The 18,814-nt window shown below is 30.1% G+C and overlaps 2 protein-coding genes across 2 annotated transcripts; both read right to left on the bottom strand.

Moving 5' to 3' along the window:
- Nucleotides 1–606: 606 nt before the first annotated feature.
- On the bottom strand, nucleotides 607–3,887 carry LOC123903838 (protein DETOXIFICATION 27-like). The gene is made up of 8 exons (XM_045953491.1): nucleotides 3,612–3,887; nucleotides 2,615–3,156; nucleotides 2,090–2,176; nucleotides 1,940–1,996; nucleotides 1,510–1,748; nucleotides 1,145–1,263; nucleotides 793–882; nucleotides 607–713 (listed from the first exon to the last, which is right to left on the bottom strand). Exons 1-8 carry the CDS (start codon nucleotides 3,885–3,887, stop codon nucleotides 654–656), a joined length of 1,470 nt encoding a protein of 489 aa, XP_045809447.1. The 3' UTR covers nucleotides 607–653.
- A 7,830-nt stretch (nucleotides 3,888–11,717) lies between these two features.
- LOC123903837 (protein DETOXIFICATION 27-like) lies at nucleotides 11,718–17,965 on the bottom strand. The gene is made up of 8 exons (XM_045953490.1): nucleotides 17,505–17,965; nucleotides 16,207–16,748; nucleotides 15,916–16,002; nucleotides 15,609–15,665; nucleotides 12,727–12,965; nucleotides 12,441–12,559; nucleotides 12,256–12,345; nucleotides 11,718–12,050 (listed from the first exon to the last, which is right to left on the bottom strand). Exons 1-8 carry the CDS (start codon nucleotides 17,784–17,786, stop codon nucleotides 11,991–11,993), a joined length of 1,476 nt encoding a protein of 491 aa, XP_045809446.1. The 5' UTR covers nucleotides 17,787–17,965; the 3' UTR covers nucleotides 11,718–11,990.
- Nucleotides 17,966–18,814: the final 849 nt, after the last annotated feature.

The following is an 18,814-nucleotide window of genomic DNA, read 5'->3' as shown; positions in this document are numbered from 1 at the left end:
TTCTCGCGCGCCTCTGAAATTTTTAAAATACCTCCTTGCTACTTAAGTAACGAGTGTTAAAGAGGCCAACAATATGAAAAAATACGATTCATTCATTAAGTAGCAAACTTAGAGGGTGCAAAATCTGAAAAATTACAGTTTGCTACTTAAGTAGCAAATCTAATATTTTTGTCCCCCTTACTCTTTTATCACCCTCTATGAAAATGTTTTTTTAAGATTCGTTGTTCGGTACTTATGTTTTGAACTGTGTCTTTCCAAATATTGCAGACTTCAACGCACGCTACCTAATTAGCGAGGAGAGTAAAATTGGCAACTTATAGGGCGCGAAAAGAAAAAACCTTTTCTAAAAACTTGTTTGTTTTAACATTTTTTTTCATATAACAATACACAACTCTCCAAGTACAAAGAGTGTAAAGACGAAGTTCTTTAACAATTAAAAAATAATAATAAAACTATGATGTATTTAATGAAAATAGATTTAACAGAAAATTGCATAAATTGAATATATGTAGGTATAAAATCTTATAGTCAATAGTAATTTGGCTGTATTTAAAAAAATTACATATTTGTAATAGTTTGCCGATGAAAAAAATACTCATAAGCCCACTTGTTCTTCTCTTGTCCACCTCAACTATTTGTATGTTCAAAATGCGTCAATTTGGTACATGATTTGGTCCTCCCCATTTACTCAAATGCAATTTTGCTGTTTCAGCCTGTAAATTGTTAACAATTAAATTAGACTTATATAACTTAAATGCAAAGATATAAAAACAAGAATGAATTTTTATTTACCTCTTTATTCCAATCACAACGAATGGTAACCCAAGCTAGGATCAAAGTTTGAAGTGCTGGTCCGCCACAAATTAACCCCGCCCAGAGTCCCTAATGACAAATTTATATGACTAATTAACATCACCATTATGTTCGAAAACAAAACAAATCCAAGTGTTGAACTTATTATAATGTAATATCTCAAAGTTTGAATGTACTATGTACACATCAAAGTTTTTTTTTTTTTTTTTTTTTTTTGACGAATTAAAGAATGTTATATCATCTAAAATTGTATTTCTAAAAACATGGGAGAATTTTTCAGAAATGTGAGTTGAAAAGTAGCACATAAGATAAAGAAATGTACACAACATACCTGAACTCCAAGCTGATACACAAAGGCCAGCAAAAACCCAAGAGGAATCCCAATAAGATAGTAGCAACCCAAGTCCACATAGGCCACATATTTCTGCCACCCAGCTCCAATAGCCACCCCTATTTGATATATCATTGAAAGATATAAACATTCATTACTAAAGTCAAATAATTGAAGCCTGTAAGACTTAGTTCAACAGACAATAGTCGATATATTAGCTTGAACACCTTCATCAGGATTTGAACCTATGATCTCACAGTTGTTGTGTGTGTAAATTTTTAGGGTAATTGTTATCTTATCTACGAACTAAATAAATAAAAATCAAATGACTTAAAATTGATAGTAAAATTTGGATTATATAGTACCTGAGAGAACAGGTTGAACACTATTGAGAAGAACAGTGAAGCCTAAGAGAGGTGACAACTTATTTACTTCTTCAATGACAAGTTCACTTGAAGTAAACATATAGCCCAATTGACTACGAAAGATCATAATCAATAGCCAAAAGAAAACACTAATTATAATTGATGTCACCACTGAAACTTGTGAAGCAAACTTGGCTGCTTCACCATTGCCTGCTCCTAGCTCATTTGCTACCCTTACTCTGCACCATCAAACATTGTTCAACAAGGTCAATACACAAATGTTAAATCTTCTTTGTTAGGCCGGACGCCATAATCGGAGTTCGAACCCTGATTCACTCACTTGTGTATGTGAGTTTATGATGATTTTGCAATTTCATCTATGTACCAACAAAAAAAAAAGCAACGAGGGAAAGTTATGAAGCATTGTTACCCGGTTGCAGCAAGGAATGCCAAGGGAAACATCATCTCCCAATTATTTATGGTCAAGCTGCCACATCAAACAAAGCAACAATGAAAAACAACAGAAAATCGGAACAAGAATAGTCCATATGAATTGTTATATAATCTCACTATTGCTTACCATACTGTTAAAGCCTCTACAACAGTTTTTGCATTATGTAGATTTCCAGTCATCATCACGAGTACTTTGTCATACCAAACTTCCAAGCTGTAAAAGAATTTCCAGGAACTCGTGAGGAAAATTCAATTAAAAAAGAGACCATATAATAATTTAATCAATTATGTAAAGTACTAAAGTTGCAAAACATGAAACTATACTTGAGGCCCTTAAATTAAGTGGTTGGACTCAATCAAAGGGTAAATGAATTAGGAGTACTCGAAATCAAAATCTGGCTAAAAAAATAATTAGTTGGATTTTTTTACCTTCGATCGAATTCTGAGTTATTAGGACATCTTTCCTCTAAGAGGGTTAAGATAAAAAAAAATAAAATGTTTGAGGCCGTAAACATATATATTTTTCTTTGTGAGCGCAATGTAATAGAAATTGAGCCCGATCAGTCATATTTGACTATAATTCTCCGCAATATCAAAAATCATGATACGGTTGCAAATTAAAATCTCAATGAGAAGATGCGAAATTGCTTACCATAGCATAACCCCGGAAGCAGCAGAGAGTTTAGCAAATCCCCAAAGATCAGAGAAAGCCCTCATAGAAAAACCAGTCCAAGTGTAGGGACAACCACCCAAAACAACATACCCAAAAAAACCAAACACCAAAACAAACCAAGCCACATTTCCAGAAGCAACAAGAGCAATAACACCAAGCTTAAGCTTGACAACAACCAACCAACAAAGAAAAGAATGGACCAATAAAGAAACAAGAGTAACCCAACTAATGATGTTATTCTTGAGTTGACTTTGCAAGAAGAAATGAAAAGGAAAATAAAATGCATAAGCTATGTGAGTTGGTATTAGCCACATTGAAATCACTCCAGCTAGCTCAGATATCTCTTGTGGTTGTCCTAAAAATTTTAAGATTGGTGTTGCAAAGATGAAAATAGGTAAAAGAAGAATTCCTGTGATGAAAAGAACAATCCATGAACGTTGCATGTAAATTCCTAACATGTTGTATTGTTTGGCTCCAAATGCTTGTCCACATAGTGTTTCCAATGCGCTTGACATGCCCAGCTGATGCAATGCAAAAACAAAATTAAATGATTATAATCAATAATCAACATCATTACCAATAGAAGAAATATATGAAATTAAATGAGTAACATGTACAAAACTAAAAACATTTTGTATTAATTGTGTGTTTGGTTTTTTAGAGAAAACAGTGATAAAATTTGTCAAACCAAGAAATTTCCGCGTAAATGCAAAAAATTAATACACCAAGATAGCTGAGATTTATCTAAGAGGTTAACTTCTACTAACATATATTTTTTTCATATACATTGGCTAGAAATCGAACTTCTAACCAAATGGTTAAACGGCTTAAGCATCTACTATCACTTATGTAGTTGTGTCAGACCCTGTTAGACATCCTTTTTAAGTTGTGACGATATATCAACTAAATAGCACAAAGTTAAAAAAAAATGTTGAGATTCATCTATTTCTCTTGAAAATTAAAACATTAAACTTACCATAATGCCCAAGTCAAGGCCAAGAATGACATTCATAGCAATGGAAGTAGCAGCCAATTCCATGTCACCAAGATGGCCAGCAAAGACTTGAGTCATAACAAACATGCTAGTATTTCCAACACGGTTGAAGATTGCAGGCCCTGCTACCTGCCAAAGCTTCTTTGACTCAATCCATACTCTTCTTACTAAATGCTCATTTTCATCTTCATCAATATTATTTTCCAACAATGGTATTTTTTCTTCCTCTAATCCTGTTGATGCCTCCATGTTTAACATTTTTTTGGACAGGTCTAGTTGAGTGATCATTTTCTTGGGATCAAGACAAAAAATACAGTGTCAATTGTCAATATATATAATGGATTAACTCTATCAATATTTTTGTTTTTATTTTGTCTGCAGACAAAATGAAAAATATTATATATTAAAACTCACACAACTATAAATTTTTAAGTTCGAACTCAAGTGAGAAGATAGTCAGCCTAGTAATATATCAACATTATTAGTTGAGCTAGAACTTATGAACGGACAACCCTATCAATATTTTAGTTGTCTAAATTTTGATTAGTACAATATTTTTCTGAAAATATTAAACATAACCCACGCAAGTAATGAAATGAAAGGATAATTTATTAATTTACCTGTGTCTCTATGGTGTTTTCCCTTCAGTCTCTAAGAAATTTTGTTACGCTCTTCTACTTGTATAACTCACAAACAACAATAACACAATCTTATAGTCTTCTTGTTCTCTGAATCACTCTTGATGAGGTTGTATTTGCAAACAGTTAATTGCTCGTTATATTTTAATCGAGGGCTTAAATATACATATTATTAAATACATTCCTATTTGATTCTTTTTATTTTTTAGTCAAAATTCCTATTAAATAGATTTCTATTACTAAGTATTATATTTGACCCGGCCCGTTGACTAAATTACAAAAATTAAGAAAGTTGATTGTAATAATAAATTTATTGATAGTGAATGTTGTTTTTATTCGTTATCTCTCAAGAGAGAGTTTATTTACATTATTATCATAGCATTTGTTTTACATTGTAGAAAAAAAATAAAAATAATTAAGTGTATGTCTTACAAAAGCGAAAATAAGAACTCGTGAACTTAGCTCATTTGGGACGTCGCATTATATATATGCAGAGATTGATGTTCAAACTCCAAACATCCTACATATTCACCTAAAGGGTGAGATTTCTAGCCACTGAACTACTTGACAAAAAAAAAAATTATAAAAGGTTCTTATATTTACGAATGGGGTAGTATCTAATAATTGTAGACATATTAGAAAAATTAGTCAACATATTCAATTTTTTTATTATTTATTTTTTAATAAAAAAAATTATAGAAAATAAATACAAGAAAATTAGGAAATAAATACAAAAACTTTACTCATTTTTCGTCAAAAAAAAAAAATTACTCATTTAAAATACCATTTTTAATGTACCAAAAAAATACCATTTTTCCCCTTCCAAATCGGTTTAGTATGCATATGCATGTAGTACTTAAGTATACATGCATGTATTATTAAAAAAAAAAAAAGTATACATGCATGTATATATACAATATTTTATACAAATAAAAAGAATAATTATAAATTAATTTCTTACCTATAATATCATTATTGCTGTAAATGTAATGATTAAATTATCATTTATTTTGACCAAAACATTTTTTATCATCTCTTATAAATTGTGTTCATTGAACCGATATAAATGTTCATGGTGTATTCAGCTCGGTGGTAAGAGGTTGACATTATAATTTTAAAAACAAAATTCAAATTCTATTGAAAACAATTGTAAAATAATTAATAATATCACTTTAATTTATTAATAATAATTTTTTTTATGCATCTATTACTAATATATTAAAATTGATTACCACCAAATTTCCTAAATTATCCTTATGACTTTTAACCACGTTGCAAATTTTATATCCTTCGTTGTAATTTCACTAAAAAAATAAAAAAAAAATATATAGAAAGAATATAAGATAAATACAAAAAAAAAATAGAAAAATATAAGATAAATACAAATATATATATATAATTAAGATAAATACAAAAAAAAGGATATGCTTAAAAATATGAAAAAAAATTATTGATAGAAACAAAACAGAAAAAATCTATACGCATAAAAATAGGAAGAAAAAAAAATCATTATAGAAAGTTTAGTGACGGTGGTTCTGCAAGTGCACAGAATCGCTACCAAGTAATAAAGTGATAAGTGTATCGTTCTCCACATGGATTGTGTCAAGGTTACTAGTTTCACTTAGGAATATAGTAGTTGTCTTCGCTTCGTTTGTTTGAAAAGGTATCTTTGCGGGTAATTTAGTAAAATGCAGGAAATAAAATACTGAATTTAAATGATAGAAAATAAAAGGTGTGTGTGACCACACAGGGTGGTTAAGTGTGGTCGGATCCCTCCCTTACTCCTGCTTGGTTGTTCAATTTTTTCCCTCTATTAGGATTTAGACTGTTAAAAATAGGTTTGAAGCAATATATGTTCCTATTTCTATTACAAGCTGTACAGAGCCTAGTTAAAGGTTACCCTTACTTTATTTAAGCATCATCGCCCCAAAGTTCCACTTTTTCGTATAAACTTTGGTAACATTACCCCGGTGACTCTGTGTGTCATAAGCTGTCATGTGTGCCTAAAACTAACCACTTACCCAGAAGCAACTCTGTATGGTAGAAATTATCGTGCGTTCCAATCATATATTAAGACCTCATATACTGAATTTAATGGTCTCATGTTGGCCCTAGCATACCGTCCTTCGTTCCGGATTACTAGCTTCGTTTCCTATGCGATATTCACTAGGTCCTTAGATTTTATTCTAATGTGAACAAATATTAAAATAAATATAATATCAGACGATAAAAGAGTTAGCAATAAGAAAGCAATTGAATTATACCCAAATTGTATAAATTACAAAACCAAGCATTCGTAAGGGAGTTCCTCGACTCCACCTAACCTAGGAAAAATAAATTACAAAAGCAGAAAGAAAAGAACCTTGTTGGCCTTGAAGTTCCTTGGCCTCCTTGCCTTCTCCTTAGAGTTCTCCTACTTTAGAGTGAATATTGAACAAGTCTCAATATTTCTGAATGAATAATAGTGGAGGAATGAAGCTCTATTTATAGTTTTTCAGCTGAGTTTGAGCTTTTTCTGCGCATCAATCGCACCCATCGTGGTGGCGTGTATTTTCGCCTCATCGTGGCCACGATGGATCTTATCGTGGTGCGATGGAAGATCTTCCCAGGATTTTCTGCGTATTTTTCAAGTCATCATCGTGCCACGATGACAAGCCATCGTGCCACGATGAAAAAGATTTTCTGCAGATTTTCTTCAATTAAACCGCCTTCTCATTGCGCCACGCCGAGACTCATCGTGGGTACGATGGTTGCGCTGCCTTATTACATTTTTGCCCTTTTTTGCTGCTTTTTCCACTTTTCTTGCTTCTGGGTCTTGTGATTTCACTTTTCCCGGTATTTGCTTGCTTTTGGGCTTCAATTACTATTAAAACTACTCTAATTTACTAGTAAAAACATCATATAATTGGCTATCATCATTTAGTAAAAAAAATTTATAGAAACAATATAGAAAAAATTACACACGGGGTCATTATTTATTTACAAAAAAAAAACACAATAATTCCACTTATATTTTTTTGGTACATAACTCTAAATAAATATTCTACCTTAATATAATAACAAACTTAAATATCAAATAAAAATAAATGGACTCATGCGAATGCACGGGTCTTTAAACTAGTTTTATGTAAAAAAAAAAGGATTAATAATAAATACTTTCTCCGTTTCAAATGACTTGACTTTTTAGAAAAAAAACAAGAAATTAAGAAAGTTTATTTTTGCACATTCTTTTCCTATTATACCCTTATTTTAATTCATCAATATATTTTTTTTTGCACACACTTTCTCTTTCCAATAAATTTAATATTTTATGTATCAATTTTTTTTAAACAAATTATACAAAGAAGTTTAGTAAAAAAAAACAGATGCAATAAAAAGATTTAAAGTAAGGAGGATATAATGGACAAAATATAACATAAATTATCAAAAAGACAAGTAATTTGAAAAAAAAAAAAAAGTTTCTAAAAAGTCAAGTAATTTGAAACGGAAAGAGTAATAGAATAAAGGGTGCATTAAATTTAGGGTGAAGTATATTTTTAGTCCTTATAAATATCTTCAATTTTATTTTTAGTCCCTATAAAAAATTTCAGCAAGGTTTGGTCCCACAAATTTTTTTGTCTCTACTTTTCATCAACTTGTATATATCATTTGAATTTTTTTTTTAAAAAAATCACGATTATGTTTAGTACATCATATGAATCTTTTTTGCAAAAGTTTAATATTTTGTGACAAAGGCTTAATTAAATATGAACATTTTAGTTTTTTGTGCTTAAAAATTAATAAATAATTCATTTTATGTTAAAAAAATTCTAAATATTTGTTGCAGAGGTTTCTTATAATGTTATATACATGAATACAAAAAAATCATTCAAAAATGTGAAAATACACAAGAGTTGATTTAAAAGTATGGACCAAAAGCTGTGATAGAAAATATTTGAGGGACCAAAAGTGGCTAAAAAACTTTATAGGGACTAAAAACAGAACTTAAGATATGTATAGGGACTAAAAATTTATTTAACCCTTAAATTTAATTACCATTTATTTAATTAATTATGCTTAGTTATTTAATAAGTTGTGGATAATGAATTGATTCAAATGATAATGAACTTGGGCTCTAGAGAGGAGAGAACTAGAGTTGAGTAAGCGGGTTAGGCAATGGGCTCTCTGTTTAACTCGCTCTGCATAAACTCCCATGTTAAATGGTCTGAATTGGTCTGTTCACAAATAAAAATGAGTTATGATACGTTTCAAGTAGAAAGATTTTTCACAAGAAAGAGTTTACCTTTTATACACAACTCTGCACCATTTAAAATTATCTCTATCCCCGTCTCCAATCCTCGCTTCGAAGAGTATTCTTCCCCCATCCCCATCCGCACGGATCCCCACAGTTCTCGCAGGGATCCATCAACATTAAAAAAAGTTATCAAATTTCTATTAATTTCAATCAAGTTAGTTGCGAAAAAAGTTTATAATCATAAAACAAATAGAAAATTAAAACACTATTGTGAGTGTTGTGAATTTTGATAATAATAATAAACATCACATAAAAATAAATTTATGCAGACATTGTGTGAAAATATAAATAAATAAATATAACATATAAAGTATTTAAATATATACATATAAATGTTATTTTAATAAAGTATTCGGGTACGGAGGCTTTGTGGGAAAGGGGATAAAATTCCATCACCATCTATCGACATATCTGCTGAAAAAAAATTCACGTCTTCGATCCCCAAACGGGGAAATCCCCATGGGAATCTCCATTTATAGATCAAATTGACATCCCTAGATCCATTAAAGATATATGTTCAAGCTTGATCCATCCGATGACCTTTGATGAAATCGCGGCTTGCATGGTTGAACCCTAGGATGACAAGGATGAAGTCGAAGTATTTAATTTATAAGATCCTTAGTTTCATTTGTTAAATTGTTACAACGTAAAAGCAAATTAATTTTATAAATTAGATAGAAAAATCACATCAGCTTATACACTTTGTCAAGTGTTTCAACTTCAAAATTAAATTAATATAAGAACGGGGACAGTGAATGAAATCTTCCTGAGGAAAATTAGACATTAGATATTAGACAAAAAAATTACATCAAATTTAATTAAATTAACAATAAGGACCATAAAGGGGAGCACGTTTCTCCTGCCAACGTTTATCAACGTCCTGCTCAGCATTCTCTACAGGTTTTGTTTTTGGTCCTTTAGGTGGCCACTTAGCTACTACCACATATCAGTTTAGCAGCACGGGACAGTCTCATTTGTGCGTGGGAAGACACTATTTGAATAGTCTTTGTTTCAATTAGTCATATTGTTCCCACTTTGGACACAAAAACTCCTTCGTCGATTACCATATCGCTCTCATCCATGCGACTAAAGAACACCGATGAAAGCAATATGACTAACCGACGATGGACTATGCGGCCATTTACACACGAAATGATAAAAACTAACAAAAACTAAACTAACTAAAATGGAAAAACAAAAGAAAGAAGGGAAGAGGAGTGAATGACAGATTATAAGAGAAAGGGATAGGTTTTTTGTTTTTAATAGAAATTTAGATTGTCTCCCATTGAGTATTGACCAATGCTATGGACACACAAATGGCTAATTAAAATTGGCCACCGACTGATCCGCTACTTAAGTAGTATACGACAGTTGCAAAATTTCTTAGAATTTCTCATATTTTAATGACCTTTATTTAAGTAGCAGAATGGTAAAATTAGAAACAAGCATAACGCATGAGAAGCACATGACACCAAAATAAATTCTCACATAATAGTACAGGTTTACTCAAGCTCCAACAGATTATAAAAAAAAAATAAAAATACTCACGCTCCAACAAGTTCATTTAAGAATGGCCTTGCTTTTTTTTTTTTTGAAGGAAAGAATGGCCTTGCTTAATTACCCATTAAATCTTATATTGGATTAAAAGTTTGATAGTCGCTATTCTTTTCTGCCTTGTTCACACTGGAAGAAACAATATATCTCCAGACATTGTGAAAATATATAATTTGGTATTATTTATACTATATTTTTCAGTAAAATTTAAACAATAGAAAATATCTCCCAATAATTTTTGCACACCATCAGAAAATTCTCCCGATTAATTGGAAAATACTATATATATAAGGAGATTATGATTAAGTTAAGTGGAATAGAGAGCAAACTATCCAAAAATTTAAATGAACTAGGTTGCATACGCTCGCTAAAAAATCAGAATAAACTCCAATGTTAATAGAACACCTACAAGATTAAGACAAAAAAAAAAAAAATTATAGTGGAAAGAGATGAAAGAGGATTTGATGCAGCTATTGCGTCGATGCACTAATTGCTTCTGACCATTTATTTAATTAAAAATAATGATTAAAATTAAATTTTATAGAAAATTATCCAAATTAATTAAATAAATCAGAAACGTTTGATTTTTTTTGTGCGATTGAGATCGTCTACTTCGTGAAACAGTTACAACTGATTATTTAGGAAAAAAATGGTTATTATTACGTGAAATTCAGTTATAAATTAACTATGTCTTGTATTATACATAGTGACAAGTATCATGTGACTGATAATCGAAATGGTATATGGAAAGTTGAAGCCTCGCACAAAGCATGCCATTTACTTTGGCGTTTACGTAGATAGGGATGACAATTTGACTCATACCAAGAGGGTACGTACCCGCAAAAATTACCCACATCGGGTAGGGTAAAAACCCGCATTTTGGGTACGGGCACGTGTATGAGTAATTACCCGCAAAAATGAACGGGTATGGGTGCGGATACGGGTACCTTAGTACTCATCCCGCCCCATACCCACATAATATATATTTATTTATTTTATTTATATTAGTATATTATAATATATGTAAATCAATTTAAAACAATACAACTCTACTAAACTATTACATATTTTTAATAAAAATGTTTATGTATAACATAATATAAAAATAATGTGAATATTTAACATAAATATGAACTTTAACATAAGGTTAGTAATAATTTTGTTTATAATTTTCATTAGTCAATATTAAAATCTTAAAAAAAATTTTAATTCTATTAAAATTATATGATATTTTATAATTGATCAATTTATTTTTAGTAAAAATGCGGGTAACGGGTATGGGTATGGGTACCTAGGTACCCATAGGGTATGGGGACGGGGGAAAAAATTGTTACCCACGCGGGTATGGGGATGGGTACGAGTATTTTTTCAATCCGCGGATATGGGGATGAGTACTATAGTAGGGGTATGAACCAATACCTCATATTGGATTTAAATAAACAACAATATAATGAGGCTAAGACGACATTTTTTTTTTTATAGTGGAACTCAAAATCAAACTCATAAACTTTAGTATATTACTCGTTTTTTTTTTACGCAACTTTAGTATATTACTTAAACTCCTCATCATTAAGCCAAATCTAATGGCTTTAAGACAATAAATTTAAGAGAATTATATAATTTATTGAAGAATGAATAATCATAATTATATACTAATTTGGATGAATATAGCCCCAGTGTACAAATAGTAATAATAAAAAGCCCGGTACAAATTAATACCAATTCCTATCAATTTTGGTTACCAAGAGACAAGCCCATAAAAGAATTGACGAACCAAGAAGTTCTTCAACTTTTATCTCTTCTATTTTTTACCAAAAACTTTTATCTCTTAAATAAAAGGTACAAATTAATTTTACACTGATATTCAATATTTATCTATCTAAGTTGTTGTTTTCGATCCGACCACTTTGTTATGTGCAGTTTTGCTTTCTCTGCCTGCAATTTCAGCCAACACAATAATGAAATCAAAATTATATTTATCAAAAGTCAAAACCAATACCACTAGCTAGTAAAGTGTCGAAGAAACGATACTAATCAATTTTACACTAACATCTAATAATATAACAATGTTGTAAGTTTTGATCATACGTTAGATGTCAGTATAAAACTCATTTATATCGATGATCAGTTAGGTAATTACCTCTTTGTCCCAATCGCACCGAAGTGTAATCCAACACAATATCAATGTTTGAGTGGCTGTTCCTCCAAAAATCATCCCTGCCCAGATTCCCTGATTGGTCAATTTCATTACCATTAGTTCACATTTTAAATTCATAGAAGTTTAGAAACTAAGACAATAAAAAAAGTAAAAAATATTAAACATACCATAACTCCTTGATTAAAGACCCAACCCATTATAAATCCAAGAGGAACCCCAATAATATAGTAGCAACCCAAATTTATGTAAGCAACATATGATTGCCACCCCGATCCGACAGCCACTCCTGTTAATATTATCGGTCAATAATAATCGTCAGATCATTGAATATAGTTACTTCCAAAGTCACGGTTATGAGTTGATTGTAATATGTTGACGGTGTAAATTTTATTATACCGACAGTGTATCAAAATTAAACTATATATTATATGTATATATTTGAGATTTAAATACCTGATAGAACTGGTTGAACACTGTTGAGAAGAATTGTGAAGGCTAATAGAAGAGAAAGCTTGCCTACTTCATCAAGAACAGCTTTACTAGTGGTGAATATGTAGCCAAATTTATTGTGCAATATCAAAATCAACATCCAGAAGAAAAGTCCTATTATTAATGATGTTATCACAGAAACTATAGTAGCAAATTTTGCTGCTTTCCCATTTCCAGCTCCAAGTTCATTTGCAACCCTCACTCTGCATATTGCATTGTAACTTTCATTGTTACTACTTGTATTTTCACCACATGAATATCATATGATATCAGTGATAAGAAATAAAAATAAAACAATTTTTTTCTTTAACGACATTCTTAAATGTTACTCTTCCACAATGATTGAACGCTTCTTAACCATGTGAATCACACTTAATGTGTAACACTAGTATTAGGTACAAAATATTATCTATAACGATATATAAAAAAGATAATATATAAAAAGCATAAGTGAGTTTGGGTTGGATTTTTTATATTGTCCAAATTACCCTTCATTTTAAATTCAAATTTTAAATTCAAATAACACAATGATTCTTTCGTATTAAGGTCTTCCAACTATCACAATTCTTACAGAAATTTAAATAAGGTACATTTTTTAATTGAAAAATTTTATTAATCTCTGATTTTTAATTTCATAACATAAGAGTTTTTTTTTGACATAAGTTAAACACAGGCAGGCGCGGAACGCGCCTGTCTGGCCCGCTAGTATAAGATAAGCTGGCTGATAGCTTATGGTTAATGGCTGATAGCTCCTAGTTGATAACCTGATTGAAGTGTTTGGTAAAATTAGCGGTTCAACTGACTGATAAATGTAAAATGACATAAAAGGATATTTTTAATTCAATAATTTTTTTTATTAAATTAATACTATTTAAGATACTTAGAATTTAATATTTCAAGTTTATTTTATTTTTTTTAACAATATTTTTAAGTTTATTAATTCAATAAATATATCTTTCAAATATTATTATTAAACTAATTTTTATATGCTGAATTTTTTTAAAAAAAAATATTTTCCTTTCAGTTGATATACTTTATGAAAAAATAACAGAATATATTCACAATATAGTATAATGGATAATTATACTAAGATACGTTGTTTCAAAAAGATTATAGAACCTATGAATTGATAAAAAAAATAATATGCTTTAGCCTTCATATTTGAAAATAGATAATAAGGCAACGTTAAAACATACTATATACATGTGATTTTAAAAGAAGTAACGTTAAAACATGCATTTACTTATTTTATTTTAAATTCTAATGATAATAAATTATAAAGGGTAAATATGAATTTTAGTTAAAATAATAAGGGTAAAAGAGGAAGAAAAAATGAAAAGCTATAGAAGCTATAAGCTCAGAAGCTACTTGAAATTATAAATCAGTAAAATAAGTTAAAAACTCTTTCTAAAAAGATTGTCTCAAACATGTCTTTTAACTTATAAGTCATAAGACAAAAGCTAAAACCTAATTTCTTTTTATCTTGCAAAATATTCAGGTAATTGATTGAGGGGTACCTGGAAAAGGGGTACATGGAAAATCCTTTAAATAATTAAGGAAAATGCTAAACAATGCCCGAGACACTGTTTAAGGAACCAAATATAGTAATATGACATTAAAGTTTGTGCAGTCAACGTCTCGAAAGTGTAAACAATGTTATTTTTAATTTTAAAATTTCCTTTTTTAGTTTTCTTAACCAGTGTCCTGGGGGCACCGGTTAGCATGACCCAATAATTAATTATTTAATTTAAATCAACTATTGATATTGTATGACGTGATTTGGAGAGGAAAAACAGAGAAGCACAATATTGAATGGGCCATGTCTCTCTCTGTATAATTATAGTAAAGTCAGTTAGTTGTCTTTATTTCTAGTACTATTTTATGGTAATAACATTGAATGTCAAATTAATAACAAAATTATTGATGGCATCATGAAAACATAGACGTAGCCATCAAGTATACAGATTATAGTGACCAAACCAAACATTTGTTCTTAGTCTTCCCATATGATTCACTGAATTTATATTTGAGCCATCAAAATACAATAATATAGTATAAATTTGTCCTAGTCACAAAAAGTAGCCTAGAGTATTTAAAGAGTGAAGATTCTCTTCCAATTTTCTCTACATTTAATTTAATCTCTAATAAAAAATAATATTTAAATTAATCTCTCAAATTTTTATACTCAGACAAATTAGTTCTTGTATTATAATAAATCAAATATTAATTTGTTCTATATAAAGATGATATATAGATTAATGTTCACTCTCCCTTTTTTTTGTACAAAGTATAAATAATCTATGGAATTCAAACACGCAAGAAATATTTGTCGTATTTTATTTGTATTATTATGAGGCTATGATAGTGCCTTTACAGCCAAAATCTAGAGACAACAATACTAATTCATATTTCATACAAGCTCTATGTTTAAGCTCCACGACAAATTTCATTAGCATAATGCAAAATCTTGTTTGACTAGGAACCAATTGTTTTCTATGGCTACTATATTATGTTTTTTTTTAGTGGTAAATAGTATACATTAACATTGTCATAGATTACGTGTGTTATTTTTATTTTTCTTCATAACGTCTAAAGAACTCAATCACTCACCACCGCAATTTAATTTTGGCCTATAGTAGTATTTTATTTGTTAGATAATTATTGGGTATGTCATGTTAATCATCTAACCCAATAAGATTTTGCTTTGGCCTCATCATGTTTTAATATTAGCCCTGAGTTTTATGAGGCCTTCGTTTTTCTCTTGTGAAGAAAAACTAAAATAAAACAAGAAGTGTACAAATTTTGGAATCAAGCATGTGAAAATTAAAATAAGACAAGTATGTTACCCTGTGGCTGCAAAGAATGCCAGTGGAATCATCATCTCCATACCATTTATTGTCATACTGCCAAAACAAAACAAATATATAGTGTGGATCAGCATAAAAACAATCATAACAAAACAAGAAAAAATTTAAAAATATATAATATAATTCTTTTTGAGTTTTTTGAGGTAACTATAAATATATTGTCAGTATAAAAAATTAACATCTTAATATAAAATTAAGTATAGTATTCATATCATTAATACCTTAATTGACTCGAATAAAATAAATAATATTGTTGTACCCAATAAATAAATAAATAAATAATTACCATATGGACAAAGCATCTACTGCAATCTCTGCATTTGGTAGGTTTCCAGTCATCAATATCAAAATTCTGTAATACCAATTCTCCAAACTGCAAACACAAAAATTTAAAACAAAAAAAATCCCAAAACCAAAACAAACATGACAAAATACAAAGAAAATTCATTTTTTAGGTTGATTGCATAATTAATGTATTTGATCTATAATGAACTTTAAAATGTGAATTTTTGCTTATATTTCATCACAAAGAGAGTAAAATCTAAAAATATGAACAACAATAAAAAGTTATGATTACCATAGCATAACTCCAGAAGCAGCAGAGAGTTTAACAAATTCCCAAAGTCCGGAAAAAGCCTCCATGGAAAAGCCTTTCCATGTTAAAGGACACCCACCCCAAACAGTGTAACCAAAAAGCCCAAAAGTAAGAGCCCACCAAGAAAAATTGAGAGTAGCAGCAGTTCCAATAACACCAAACTGAAACTTAAACACAAACAACCAACTAACAAAAACATGCACCAATAATGAAAAGAGAGAAACCCAAGCTATAGCACCGGTTTTAAGTTGACTCTGTAAGAATCTATTGAGAGGAAATTGAAACGCAAATGCAAAGTGCAATGGTATCATCCAGATTGAAACTTGTCCTGATAATACTGCTAAATCTTCTGGTTGTCCCAATAGTCTTAAAACTGGTGTTGCGAAAAGGTATATTGGGAGAAGGAAAATACAGCATATGAAAAGTACTATCCATGATCTTTGCATGTACACTCCTAACATGTAATATTGTTTTGCACCAAATGCTTGTCCACATAGTGTTTCTAATGCACTTGCCATTCCCAACTGAAAAATTACACAACAAAAATGATTAATTCATTACTAGAAAAAAAAAATATTAAATCATTAATACAAATTAAAAATTTGAGGCAAAATTTTCCGTGAATAAAACTCAGTTGATACAGATATCATATTATATATAATATATCCAGAGGTCGAAGTTTGAATCTGAGATTCTTCACTTATTCACTTCAAAGAATAAATTTTTAACCACTAAACTCAAAAAATAAAATGAGGCACAAAAATATTGATCTTCAATTACAATCTCTCTTAGCACTTATGGTGGAAACTTTGGACAAATTTTGTGTGTGTCAAATTGAACATTTTTATGTAGTACAATAAGTTAATTAAAATAAAACATAAACAAGATGTTGTTTTGCCAACTCATGATTAGTTTCATAACAAACTAGTGTAAGCCACAAGGATACCTCGAGGCGCTAGCTAATAGTGAGTTAAAGACAAATTATGACTGCCTGTAGTCACTAATTTCCCCATTTACGCAAGAACATATCAGTGGTTATTAGATGTAATCAGACCAGACAAGATTCCAAGCTCGTTATTTGATTTTGAACTTAAAAATCAAAATTAAAATCTTGACCGTCCAATTTTAATCCAACAATCACCGATATATCAATTGTGTGAATGTGGAGATTGTCGACTCTAGACAATCAAAATTTGTCAAAGACTCTAATTACGGTGGAATAGGAAAAACAAATTATACGAAAACGAAGCACGAAAGAGAATAGTGTTATGTAAATGTACCAAGAGGCCAAAATCAAAGCCAACAACAACATTATTGGCAATGGAGATAGCTGCAAGTTCAAGATCACCAAGATGACCAGCAAAAGCTTGAGTGATGACCAACATAGAATAGGATGCAATACGGCTGAAAATTGCAGGACCTACAATATGCCATAGTTTCTTTGATTCAATCCAAACCTTTCTTGTAAGATCTTGTTCTTCTTCATCTTCATTTGTTGTTGGTGGTAATAATAATGGAACCTTTGCTTCTCCTAATGGTGAAGTTAGCTCCTTGTTGGACATAGCTAGCTAGCTATTGGTGCTTTGAGGCACAAAGGGTGAAGTTTGTTTGGTTTATGAAAAAACCAAAATTGAAAGAAAAAATAAAGATGAGAATTGTGAAGAGATGTTTGAGAGGTTCAAGTTGAATTGTGTGAAGTGGCTTTTAAACAAAAGTGGTATTTGTCGGATTCTTTTAATTTAGTTTTTCGTAAATTAAAATAAGGATTTTATTTATTTTTTAATAAGATAAGTACAGTATCATTCATTTGATTGTTCAGTTTCATTTTTATTACTCAAAATTTTTAGAAAAAAGAACCATAATAATTTAAAGTTTCATCGGAAAGTAAAAGTAAAATCGACAAAATAATTAATTATTCTACCTTATTTTTAAGAAAATTAACTATTCTACTTGAAAGTCAATGATAATATGTACGTATAATTATTTCCTCTTTTTTTACTAAAATAAAATATTCATTCATTTAAATTGATAGATACATCAGATACAAACACAAATTCAATGTTGCTAAAAACGTAAAGGATGAATCTGCGAACAAACTCACAGTATCCAAGTTAATAGCATAAAACGACATGTTTAAGCCTACAAATAATGTGACAAAATAAAAGTAACCGAAATACCCATGTCTTCAGATCTTCATCGTTGATGACCTTGTCATTGATTGAATCAGTAGTTGATCAAAGTTGATCTGACAATCTGAACCAAACGAACGCCGCAAAAAACAAGAAAGCAAAGAAGCACCGCACGAAGACGGAGATCAAACAAACACCGCACGAAGACGGGACGCACTGAGGCAAAGAAATCACAAAATAAAACAGGAAACTCTAATCTATGTGAAATTTCACTTATTTAAATAAAAGCAAATATAAAACGATCAAGAGGGGTGATTTTGGATCAAAATTGACCCTAAACCACCCATCTTTAGAAGATAAACAGGAAGAGAAGGCAAGAAGAATTGTTGTTGTGCGGCGGCGGCGGCTAAAATTATAATTAATTATTTCCTCTTATTCTACTTGTTATTTGCCAATTTGGG

The sequence above is a fragment of the Trifolium pratense genome, linkage group LG2 (assembly GCF_020283565.1).
Source record: "Trifolium pratense cultivar HEN17-A07 linkage group LG2, ARS_RC_1.1, whole genome shotgun sequence".
NCBI classification, from domain to species: Eukaryota; Viridiplantae; Streptophyta; class Magnoliopsida; order Fabales; family Fabaceae; genus Trifolium; species Trifolium pratense.
This window is presented reverse-complemented; position numbering and strand designations above follow the sequence as displayed.

What these genes read in the sequence shown, in the direction of transcription:
- LOC123903838 (XM_045953491.1), bottom strand. Translation starts at nt 3,887, where the DNA reads ATGTTAAACATGGAGGCATCAACAGGATTAGAGGAAGAAAAAATACCA. An exon ending in TGTTCAACCTGTTCTCTCAG is followed by an intron (nt 1,264 to 1,509) that starts GTACTATATAAT and finishes TATATCAAATAG; the next exon opens with GGGTGGCTATTGGAGCTGGG. An exon ending in TGTATCAGCTTGGAGTTCAG is followed by an intron (nt 883 to 1,144) that starts GTATGTTGTGTA and finishes ATTTGTCATTAG; the next exon opens with GGACTCTGGGCGGGGTTAAT.
- LOC123903837 (XM_045953490.1), bottom strand. Translation starts at nt 17,786, where the DNA reads ATGTCCAACAAGGAGCTAACTTCACCATTAGGAGAAGCAAAGGTTCCA. An exon ending in GCATTCTTTGCAGCCACAGG is followed by an intron (nt 12,966 to 15,608) that starts GTAACATACTTG and finishes TGCAATATGCAG; the next exon opens with AGTGAGGGTTGCAAATGAAC. An exon ending in GGTGCGATTGGGACAAAGAG is followed by an intron (nt 12,051 to 12,255) that starts GTAATTACCTAA and finishes CTGAAATTGCAG; the next exon opens with GCAGAGAAAGCAAAACTGCA.